Source organism: Sinocyclocheilus anshuiensis, unplaced genomic scaffold, assembly GCF_001515605.1.
Source record: "Sinocyclocheilus anshuiensis isolate Anshui unplaced genomic scaffold, SAMN03320099.WGS_v1.1 scaffold888, whole genome shotgun sequence".
Taxonomy (NCBI): Eukaryota; Metazoa; Chordata; class Actinopteri; order Cypriniformes; family Cyprinidae; genus Sinocyclocheilus; species Sinocyclocheilus anshuiensis.
The window spans coordinates 467,552-479,702 of record NW_015549648.1 but is presented as its reverse complement, the minus strand read 5'-3'; the positions used below and the strand labels follow the sequence as shown (position 1 = coordinate 479,702).

Sequence of the window (12,151 nt, the reverse complement as noted above, 5' to 3'; positions counted from 1 at the left end):
GAAATCCTAAAAAGGACAGTTATTTTTTAGAGTGCACAGTTTGACTGACCTTTATCTCACTTTTTTAATCGCCGTAACATTTCACTATTGCTGAAAGATTCACTTGCAAACTTAGATACTTGCAGAGCACCGCTGAATTTCTCTAGCATATAGGAGCACCGACGCAGCTCTCCAGAAGGCTGGTCAGGGATTTTGCATGGATGCGCCTGAGAATGCCCGAGCCAATCACAGGGAGGCAGCTGCATGTAAAATTCGCCGCTGAGTTTGAGGACTGGATTGAGCTGTGATTGTGCTGTGGGACAGCAGGAATCAAGCATCTGGGGTCGCGCTCACATATACTGTATTAAACTGATGCGCACTAATGCGCACACTGGAACATCTGACGCGCGCCTTTGGTTACGCTTCTATCATGGTGATACGCGTTTGAATCGAGGATTATTATTTTAGAAAGACTCCGGTCGTGAGTATAACGGACATCAGCTGCTAGTGCGTTTGACAGTTTGCAATTTTCCCCTGGTTTGTTTGTTGTATTAAATCATTGCTGCTCGGACACCCCTTACGCATTAGAAAGCTTCCGATATCGCACAAGTTTGTAGCTGGAACTGATTTTCGGACACGTCGTTTTGGAGATCTCTATCAGTCGGACGGTGGTCCTCTTGTATGGATGTAGTGGCTCGGACTGAGTCGGACCGATCCGGGGGTTCCCGACGCGCTTCCCCGAGATTCCCCAGCAGCATCACCGTCCAGCCGAGCGCATCCAGCAGCAGTCGACATGATCCTTCTGGGAATACTTCTAAATCTGTTCGTCATTAAGGGTAAGACTCTTAGAAACAGTCTCCATTACTTATTTTGACACATTAGGGTCACACGTTACATGACAGTGTTTATGCAATACATTTACATGAATACATAAGTATTTACATTGCATATTTACTTAAGTTAATGAACAACGTGAATAATATTAATATAGAGCTGCCTGCAAAAACAATTTGTTAGTATAACTATTGTGATTCATTATATTTACATATATACAATAATATAAACGTGAGGTGAAAGATGAACGCAAACTAAAAGGGACTGTTACTATAGTAAAACCATGGTATTGTACATTTTCTAATGGAAAAGATAGATAGATAGATAGATAGATAGATATTTTTATGAATGGCTCTTTGGTGGTGAACTAAACTAAAGGAGACTTACTACTGTAAAACCATGGTATTGTAAAGGGAAGGATTGTCTGAGGGAAAAGATTATAGATAGATAGATAGATAGATAGACAGATAGATAGATAGACAGATAGATAGATAGATAGATAGATACTTTATTTTTGGGTTGTGTTAACAGCCAGACATGTACAGTATAGAGCATAACACAATACATATAGAAAGATTAGAAAATTCTACATTATAAACTATTTACATAATACACAATATATTACAGACAAATAGACCAAGTGAGTAGAATAAGCACAACAGATATCATAAACAAGTTTTCATCGTACACATAAAAAATTCTACCGGTTGCACACGGTATGCTGTGTATTGGATGTATTATGCACATTTTGCATGCATTATATTGTATATGTCATATATAGTGCATACCATTACATGATGATCATTTGAAAAAGCCAGAACAGCAGTGATTAAATTACAATTGCATGGAAACTTATTGCACAGGTGTGTTTTAGGGTGACCGCTGTGCCATGTGCTTGTGCTGAAACAATAGAAAGGGTTTCATTTTCTAGAATGCTGTACGCTGAGCAGAACAGATGTGTCTGTCACTCTCTCACATATCTGTGTACTTGCATATTACGTTTAACAAACGCTGTACACTCTTAAGAATATCCCTAATAGCACCAGATTATCTTTATATGCGGCTTGTAACCATAGCACAACCCTTTATGTTGTAAAACCAACATAAAGAGCTTAAAAGAGCTTAACTAGTAATATTACTTACTGTTAAATGTGTACAAAAACACAAATGACCTTTAAGAGACCCTCCTTTAATGTAGCATTCTGAGCTCATCATTATGCTTTAAACAATAGGTAATTATATTTCATTCATACACAGTACTTTTAATAGTTAAATACAACACTGAGATTTTCAGCCAATTAGATGTACTTTACAGCCCTGTGTTTATTTTCTTCACACCTTTGAATCACAACAGCATAATAGTTGTAATATCTCAGACATTACAGGAGCTCTTCCGAGAATGATAATCTGCACAGGCCAGGTCTAAAAATATAATTTCCGTCAACAAATAACAGTATGTTATGAGACATCTGTCACAGTCAGTATTATCCCAATTATGTGATGGCAGAAACGCACACACATATAAACAGAGACAGATTAGGCTGGTAAAGGGCAGCTCCATGGTGTTCCTGTAGCACAGCAACCAACATTTGAGGGATTTGACTTTCTCTCCCCACATGGGACGACAGGGTGCAATATTGCAAGTGTCTTGTGCGAGTGCTTTGTAGCCCAAGTGGCATTCATCATCATGAGTGGTGTTTGTCGCACCCTGGTGCCACGAGAACACGCTGTAATGCGTGCGCTGATCGACAGGTTTATTTATTAGCTGTGTTAATGATTGCAGATTTGATGTGCTCGCTCGTGCTGTGTGTATCCCCGGGGGTCGGGTCGTATATCAGCCACACGAATCGCAAAAGGGACCCCCTGACGGATATCAAGTGGCAAAAAGATTTCATTTCCACAGTGTATTTGCATAAATATTCGCAAGCTTGAATATGTTTTTAAGAGGCGACCCGAGGTGGAAAGATGTGTACAAACATACCAAGTCAAACATTGACGGCCTTCGGGCAGGTGCGCATGTGCAAACTCGTGCCAGCCGCATGCCCAGGTGTGTTTCAGAAAAGATTCGCGTGCGCAACTCTGGACTTTGGCAGCTTCAACTCATTTGTCAGCGACAGATGCTGACAGGTCTGGGAAAAAACATGGCTGGCATATCCGCTACAAAAAATGAGCATTTTAGTCTTGTTTTTCAGTAGAATATCTAAACATTCTCAAATTATAATATACTGACTTAAGAAGCAAAATAATTTTTTTTTTTTTTTTTTTTTTTTTTATGTTATCAAAATTAAGTGATTTTATGCTTAACCCTCATGTTGTTATCCGGTCATTTTGATGTTATCACATTGGACTAAAACTTACAGACTTTGTTCACACAGGGTATAACAGCTTGCAGAAAATTGCATAATTTTTGTAGGTTTTTTTTTTTTTTTAAGGATTGTTTGCCCACCTTGTTATACTTATGGTGTTTCTCAGTCAAAAATTACTGCCCTACAAAAAAAATATATCCCTTGTAAATCTCTCAATATGCGATATTGCAACCAAATATTGGATTCAAAGTTGTTTTCTTTCAGTTAGCACAAGTGTTGCTTTTTGGACCTGATTGATCGTAGGGCTCATTGATCTGAGCTTCTGCACATCAGTTTTTGAGTGAACACTGCCAAAATCATCCACTAATAATACTTTTTGTGCATAAGCTCAGATCAGCGAGGCCTATGATCTATCAGGTCCAAAAAGAAATGCAAAACCTGTGCTAATTGAAAGAAAACAGGTTGACAAAAAGATTAAATCCAAGATTTAGTGATAATATCGCAAAATGAGAGAATCACAAGCAATATTTAAAAGGTTGGTCATTTTACTGGGAACACCATAGTAGGTTTTCAGCACAGCACAAGGGTTAAAACAAGAACAAATATCTGCCAGTGGGGTAAGAAAAATAAACGTAGTCCTTACCCCAGTGGTAGATATTTTTTAACTCACTTCATTTGGATTATTTTTTCAGACTTAATACCTAAAGCAATTTTGCTTCTCAAGTAAATGTATCTTCAGATACTTGGACTGTAAAACTGTAAAAAATACTGAGTATGAAAATATTTTTTGTTGTGTAATGGTTTCTTCCTCATTTCTGCTGTTACCCAAATGAGATTCTTGCGAAAAGCATTAGCTGCACAAGTTAAGAAATGTTTTGGGATGCTTTAATACACACAGGTGAACCAGGCTTCGTCAGCGCATATACTAATTGCATGGAGAAAAATATGCCATAATAGACTCAGATGCATCCCAGCCAAGGACATACCCAGGGACAGGCGGACAGCCTAATTACACGGCCATTTTTAGCAAATCAAAGAGGAATCTTAAGAACACAGGTTCAATAAACCACACGGGACTAGTTTACAAAAAGGTAATCTTCCCTCCGGGCATGTTTTCTTCACATATGAGGGGACATTTAGGGTCTTTTCAGGGTTGCGTGTGTGTTTTGTTGATAACCAGGATTTGGAAAGGCAAACACGGTGACGGCAGATGGTGTTGGGCTCTCTCGCCTATCCTGGAAGATTCAAGCCAAGCGACAGAATCAGAAAGAGCGCGTGCGAGCATGTGTGTGCGTGAGCTCCACTCACACACGGCTTTTATGATGATGTTGTAGCCAATTTTCATTAAAGGCGCTGAGCGCTATGATTTAGCGTCGAGGACCGTCTCAGCATCACGTCCCTGCAGTGCACTCCTTCCTCCCGGGGCTTTCGGATTGTCTTCCGTTTCTCCTCCCTGTCAATCAGACGGGCCCATCCGACCCGGTTCTTTTAATACCGCCGCCATGCTTTGATGTGACGTGTCACCAATAGTGAATAGATACGGCGCTCTGACCCACATTTGACAAAACCCTCAATGCAGCAAATAACAGTGTGTGCTGGAAGTCTATACAGCACATTTACGGTCAGAAAGATACTTAAATATAGCCTAGTGTTAATGGCTTCTTTTTTATTCCTTGACATTTGTCATCCTTGCTGAAAAACAGTCATTCACTGTTTTAAATGGATACGAGGGTTTGTCTGTGTGCATTTTTCTCAAGTAATTTGTCTAAATTGTTGGTTTAGGCCCTGAGATGCAGCATGCTGAGGGATAGTTCACCCAAAAATGACAATTCTGTCATTAATTACTTACCCTCATGTCGTTCCAAACCCATAAGACCTTAATTTTAAAAGTATTCTTGTAGCTTCATAAAATTAAGATTGAACCGCTGATGTCACATGGACTATTTTAACAATGTCCTTACTACCTTTCTGGGCCTTAAACGTGTCAGTTGCATTGCTCTCTATGCAGGGTCAGAAAGCTCTCGGATTTAATAAAAAATATCTTAATTTGTGTTCCAAAGATGAACGAAGGTCTTATGGGTTTAGAACAACATGAGGGTGAGTAATTAATGGCATAATTTTCATTTTGGGGTGAATTATCCCTTTAAAAAGTACATTGAAACTTCTTTGGATTAATTGTATTTCTACTTCCTCACATACAAATTCGGACTGCAATTCTGCAACCTGTTTGCAAATGTACCTCCAATTCAATTCAAATTCAGGAACTGATTGGGAATATAGGAATTGTCTATTCATTTCGTAATGTTGTAGTTGCTCTCGGTTCCTTTTAAGACTTTTTATGAGGTTTAAATGCATTCCACTGCTGATTTTGTACTGAAATGCCATGTAGAAAAAGGCATGTATGACAATAAAAAAATGTGTGATTCCATCTGGGCCTACCCACAACTGTGTCCAAATGCGTGTCTGTGGAGCCAAATGCTGTCTGCTAAATTAATTAGCTCACTGGTAAAGCATATTGTTAATAAATACTTTGTTTATTGATTTTAAAATGAACTTTACTCACAATCCTCCAGGGGCTGTTCCCTTGGTGGTGCCAGTGTTCCCCGGGACTGTGGACTGCATAGAGGCTGTAAATGAATGTATGGTGGACCCGGAGTGTAAGCGGCAGTTCCGGCACCTGGAGTACTGCGTGGACGAGGAGGCAGTGGCTCCAGTCAGTCTGGAGGGGCGGCAGGCCTGCGTCGATGCCCAGAACAACCTCATGCACTATCAGAACCTGCAAGAATGCAAGTGTCAGCGAGGCTCTCGCTTGGAACAACAGTGCCTGAGCATTTACTGGACCGTCCGTTTTCCACAGGGTAAGAGGCGGAAGAGAGAGCTTTTACTTTTTGTATGATGACTATTGTCAACAATAAACCCTCTTATATTTCAGCCTCTCCTCTTCAACCACCTGGATCTGTTCTCAATTTAGTCCCTGCACCCTAATTCTTTTCATTAAAAATCCTGTTTGAGTTACAAATGGTTTCTTGCAAAAGGAGTTCTAGGGAGTCTGTGGAAAGTTAAAGAAAGACCAATACTTTTAGTTTTAGACCAATATTTACTGTGAAAAGAACTATAAAAATACATTTAAATGATCAAAAATGCCATTATAGAACCACATTACCATTCACAAATTTAAGTTCCTATTTTTAAGAGATTAATACTTTTATTCAGCATGGATGCATTAAATTGATCAAAAGATTTCTGATTCAAATAAACTGTTATTTTCAACTTTCTATTCATCAAAGAATCCTATCAAAGTGTAGGATAAAAAAATTATCACAGTTTCCACAAAAACAGTAAGCATTGTTTGCAATATTGATGATAATAAGAAATGTTTCTTGAGCAGCACATCAGCATATTAGAATGATTTCTGAAGGATCATGTGACACTGAAGACTGGAGTAATGATGCTGAAAATTCAGATTTGCCATCACAGAAGTAAAATACATTCTAAAGTACATTACCAGTCAAAAGTTTTTAAACAGTAAGATTTTTAATGTTTTTAAAGAATTCTCTTCTGCTCACCAAGCCTGCATTTATTTGATACAAAATACAGCAAAAGCACTAATATTGTGAAATATTTTTATTATTTAAAAAAAAAAAAGCTTTCTATTTGAATACATTTTAAAATGTAATTTATTCCTGTGATCAAAGCTAAATTTTCAGCATCATTCATTACTCCAGTCACATGATCCTTCAGAAATCATTCTAATATTCTGATTTGCTGTTTAAGAAACATTTATTATTATTATTATTATTATTATTATTATTATTATCATCATCATTTAAAACAGTTGAGTAAATTTTTTTCAAGATGCTTTGATGAATAGAAAGATCCAAAGATCAGCATTTATCTGAAATAAAAAGCGTTTGTAACATTATACACTATACCATTCAAAAGCTTGAGTCGGTATATATATTTTTTTTTGGGGAAAGAAATTATAGAAATTAAAGGGGTGGTTGATTGTGATTTCACTTTTTTAACATTAGTTAGTGTGTAATGTTGCTGTTTGAGCATAAACAATATCTGCAAAGTTGCGGCGCTGAAAGTTCAGAGCAAACGGAGATATCGTCTTTTAAAATTCTGGCAGTTTAATGCCTACAAAAACAGCTGGTAGGGACTATAACGAGTTACTTCCCGGGTTTGTGACATCACAAACCCAAACAAACCCCGCCCCCGGGAACATGCAACGAAGGGGGCGAGGCCATTCTGCGCTGCTTTAGAGAAGAGAAAGAGAAAACCATGGGTGCACGTAAAATTAATAAATTCAGTTCATATATGAATCGTGATTCTGTCTTCTAACGATTCTAATGGATTCACAAGTTTCAAAATCAATGTTGTAAAGCAGCGGTTCTCAATACTGTTCCTCACGTTCCTCTGCTCTGCACACGCTCTGCATCTCTCTCTCTTTATCTCTCTCTCATTCAGCTCAGCTCCAGCAATGAACTGTTCCATTTATACACTTATTTTCACATCACTATGAGAAGCGTTATACATGGACGCACTTGCAACAACCGGAGCACATGCCGCTGAGGTGAGGGGCGTGACGTTCAGACACGCTAGAGACGGTTTAGCCAATCACAACACACTGGGCTAGCTAAGCAATCTAAGCCCATCAAGTATTTCTGAGGGAGGGGCTTCATAAAAGCAGGAAATGATCAGCGCGTTTATGGGTGAAGGGATAGAGCGGTGTAGAATAAAGGTAAATTATGTGAAAAATAATGTGTTTTTTTAAAAACGGCGCATTAACACATGTTAGACTGCACCCCATAAACACATTCAAGCCTAGAAAAAAACCAGTCAACCACCCCTTTAATACTTTTATTTAGCAAAGATGCTTTAAATTGATCAAAACCTTAACCCTAAGTGATGATAAAGAAATTGTTACAAAAGATTTCTATTTTAGATCAATGCTGTTCTTCTGAACTTTCTATTCATCAAAGAAACCTGAAAACATTCTACTCAGCTGTTTTCAGCATAATAAAAATAAATATTTTTTTCAGCAGCAAATCAGAATATTAGAATGATTTCTGAAGAATCATGTGACTAGAGTAATTATGCTAAAAATTCAGCTTTGAAATCACAGGAATAAATTATTTTTTAAAAATATATTCAAAAAGAAAACGACTATTTTAAATAATAAAAATATTTCAAAATTTTACTGTTTTTGCTGTACTTTAGATCAAATAAATGCAGGCTCAGTGAGCAGAAGAGACTTCTTTAAAAAAAACATTACAAATCTTACTCTTCAAAAACTTTTGACTGGTAGTGTATATTAAAAGACAAAACAGTTCTTTTAAACTATAATAATATTTCACAGTATTACAATTTACTGTATTTTTGAACAAATAAAGGCAGGCTTGGTGAGTATAAGAGATGTCTTTCAAAAACATCAAAAACCAAAAAAAAAAAAATACAAAAATCTTACCGACTCCAAACTTTTGAGGGGTGTAAATATAATATATATGCATATTCACTCAGAAATATATCATATTCTAGAAGTTAAATTGCTAATGCAGTTTCATGTTTTTTTAAGACTCCCTAGAATATTCCCTGACTCATGTCCAGCAATTCCCAAACCAGTGAATGTCATGATGAAAGGAGCAGGTTTAAAGAAAGTGAATAAGAAAGTAAAAGAGGGAGTAGGTAACTCCAGAGAAAAGTCATGCATAAAGAATTCAGTTAAATCAATTTCAAAATGACTGCCTTTGTTCTGTCGGTCATAAACAGTGTACTCACAGATCTCAGTGGATGTTCTTTCAGGACATGCCAAACGCTTTAATGAGAGTGTTGAGTGAGCTACCAGAGGATTTAGATTTAGGCAGTAATAGCATTTAATGAGTGCTCAGTAATGTGTATGAAATGGCAAGGAGGCATAAAACCCAGTCAGACACTAAACAAACGACTGGCTCCCTGACAATGCTATCGTGATTAATCTCGCCATTCCCTCATCTGTTCATTACGCTCGGCGAGACGGACGCATACATGCAGGAACTGGAATATGCCGCGTTCCGTCGAGGGCTTCTGGTTCCGTCTCACGGCAGAAGTTTCATGCTCGTGTGTTTGCTCATGAGCAAAAGAGATTACAGAGTTCCTGGTGAATGACGTCCGGAGGATCGTCAAAGCACGGCTGCAAAATTAATTGATTCGGAGTTTATATTCCCACCCAATATGGCTTATTAATATTAAACCTTATGAAACAGGAAGATGGGTTCCCACAGCGACTCATCAAGAGCTGTTGTAAATGCTGACTAATCCCAGGCTTCTCCAGCAGCGAACTCGTCATGCGTCTGAGTGCAACGCAGGGGCCGCAGGGGCCAGAAGAGCCCGGCCTGATCGACAGTCTCAGAAATAAGTGCTTTTAAAACACATCAACTGGAAATGTCAAGTGTTCTTCTCCTGCGTGCTGCAAATGAAAACCGTCAGCGGCAGAATACGCAAGGCACGTAATTGTGAATGTAGCACACTTGATGTGGCGCCTCCGTAGATTGAAATGTGGCGTGCGAATAAGATGACAGGAGGGATTCTGCCTGTTTTCATTTGTTTGAAGAGTCTGTGTGTGCGTAGGTTTTGATAACCGGAATTTCAGAAAATGTCCCCAAAAGAATATCACAACATGACAAAAAACTCCTTCTGCGGATGCCTAACCCGGCCTGTGAAATGACAAAATGTGCATTTTGGAGTTAGGCTAAGAGTGTAGTAATTATAACATGACTTTTTGAAGAAAATATGAGGGGTGTTTGCTGACAAATGTTTACAGTATTTGCTAATCTATTGCTAAGGCATTTGAAGTTGTTGCTAGGGTGGATCTAGGGCTTTGCTAAATCTCTGTGATATTCAGATCTGTTCATATAGATGATGCAAGGCAGGTTTATTGATATAATTGTAGCACATTTCATACACAGTCGTAATTCATACAAGTGCATAGTGTTACATATAAAGAGAAAGATAAACGACACGTTAAACTAAATTTAACACCGTTTAAGAATGAGGAAGGAAAGTTTAATAAAAAAATTAAAACAAATAAAAAAATACATAAAGTAAATAAAATGAAAAAGAACATTTCAGTATAATAATGAAAAATAATAAATAAAAGTTCAATTAAAAAATTAAAGTAAATAGAAATAATAAAATAAAACAGCATAGTCATTATAAAGAGAAATAAAATAAAATACATACATTTTAAAAATCTACATTTTATAAATCATACATTTTATAAATCTAAAGTAAATAAATAAATATAATTAAAATAAATAATATGAAAAAAGAATATCTAAATAAAATAATACATTAAATAAAATAATAAAAGAAATGTGAAATAAATAAAAACAAATAACAATATCTTAAAAAAATAAAAGTTTAAAAAAAAGTCTATTTAAAACAAATACAAATAATAAAAAATGATCTAAAATGATTAAAAAAGAAAAGAAAAAGAACATATTAATAAAATAATGAAGTGCATTCACTAAAGTGCAGCACTGTGCTTATTTAATTGCTATATTACTATATTACTATATACTATATATTACTATATTACTATATACTATATTACTATATATCATATCAGAATCAGCGTATCAGAACAGCTCCAAGACTCAGCACCCAAGGTCGAAAACAGCCAGGGAAGCCAGGACAACATATCACAACCACCGGAAACACCAGAGACACAGCCCATCTCACCAGACAAATTATCCCTCTCTCCAGCATCTCCACTTCTAAGCTTCTCACAGAAAATGGAGGAACTGGTGTATGCTGGGACCAAACTCTCCCACTCATTCGCTGCAAGCCCCCAGATATCAACTAAAAAACGGCGGGCCCCCCAACCACCAAAGCCTGTTGGCCCAGCTCATCCTCCTCCTCCTGCGAGAGCTCTCCGGCCACTGCCACAACGCCAGGGCCCAAACCCTCCATCTGCTGTAGGTGAACCAAAAACAACTGATAGCAGCTCTCAGTGATATGTGTCAGGTCTTCAAAAGAAATTATAACTGTTTTAAACACTTTTGACCTGATTCAGCATGTGCATGAACCCACACACAATCGACATACTCTAGATTTAATCATCAGTAAGGGCCTAAATATGTCATCCATTGTTATTAAGGATGTAGCACTATCTGAGAGCTCTCCGGCTGCTATCACAACGTCAGGGCCCAAACCTTCCTCCATCTGCTGTAGGTGAACCAAAAACAACTGATAGCAGCTCTTAGTGATATGTGTCAGGTGGTCCCCGCTACGATAGCAGCAACATTCACAAATTCACATTCACAAAAAAAACAAAAAAAACAAGCGGGAACCCAGTGTGTCTGTAGCTTTCTCTATTTCTGTTTTATCACGTGATAGAAAGTCTAAGGCCTTCTCAAGCTATACGGCTGACTCATCTAATCTCTGGCCTATTATGCGTCAAACTAAGATTGCTGTAAAGACACAAAGCAATGCCATCAAGTTAGCATTTTTAAACATTCGCTCATTAAAAAATAAATTATTTCTAATCAATGACTTAATAACCACAAACAACCTGGATTTGATGTTTCTAAACGAAACATGGCTAGAAGACAGTTGCAGTGCAACAGTCCTCAATGAAACAGCCCTTTCTGCAGACTCTGTTGATCTTCTCCTTGATTCCTTTAACTCAAAAGTTAAGAACGTTATTTATTGATGATATTGCTCCTGTGAAAGTCAGCAAGAAGACTGGCAGACAAAAATCAGATTGGAGAAAATCAACAGCATTACAAAGTATGAAAAGACAATGAAGAAAAGCTGAGCGGATGTGGCGGAAGACGAAACTTGAAATTCACTATAGAATCTATAAAGACAGCCTTCATGCTTTCAATGTGGAACTAGGCAAAGCTAGACAGTCATTCTTCTCAAACCTTTTAAACAGTAACTTAAACAACACTCGCACTCTTTTTGCTACTGTTGAGAGACTGACAAACCCCCCAAGTCAGATTCCCAGTGAAATGCTCTCCGACAGCAAATGCAATGAGTTTGCTTCC

At 37.6% G+C, this 12,151-nt stretch overlaps 1 protein-coding gene across 1 annotated transcript in view; it reads left to right on the top strand.

Annotated features, from left to right (window-relative positions):
* The first annotated feature begins 292 nt into the window (after window positions 1-292).
* LOC107660168 (GDNF family receptor alpha-4-like) overlaps window positions 293-12,151 on the top strand; it is a 28,265-nt gene continuing 16,406 nt past the window's right edge. The window contains exons 1-2 of the mRNA XM_016449409.1: window positions 293-815; window positions 5,693-5,977. Of these exons, the coding sequence (XP_016304895.1) occupies window positions 773-815; window positions 5,693-5,977 (328 nt within the window). The 5' untranslated portion in view covers window positions 293-772. The remainder of the gene's footprint in view (window positions 816-5,692; window positions 5,978-12,151) is intronic.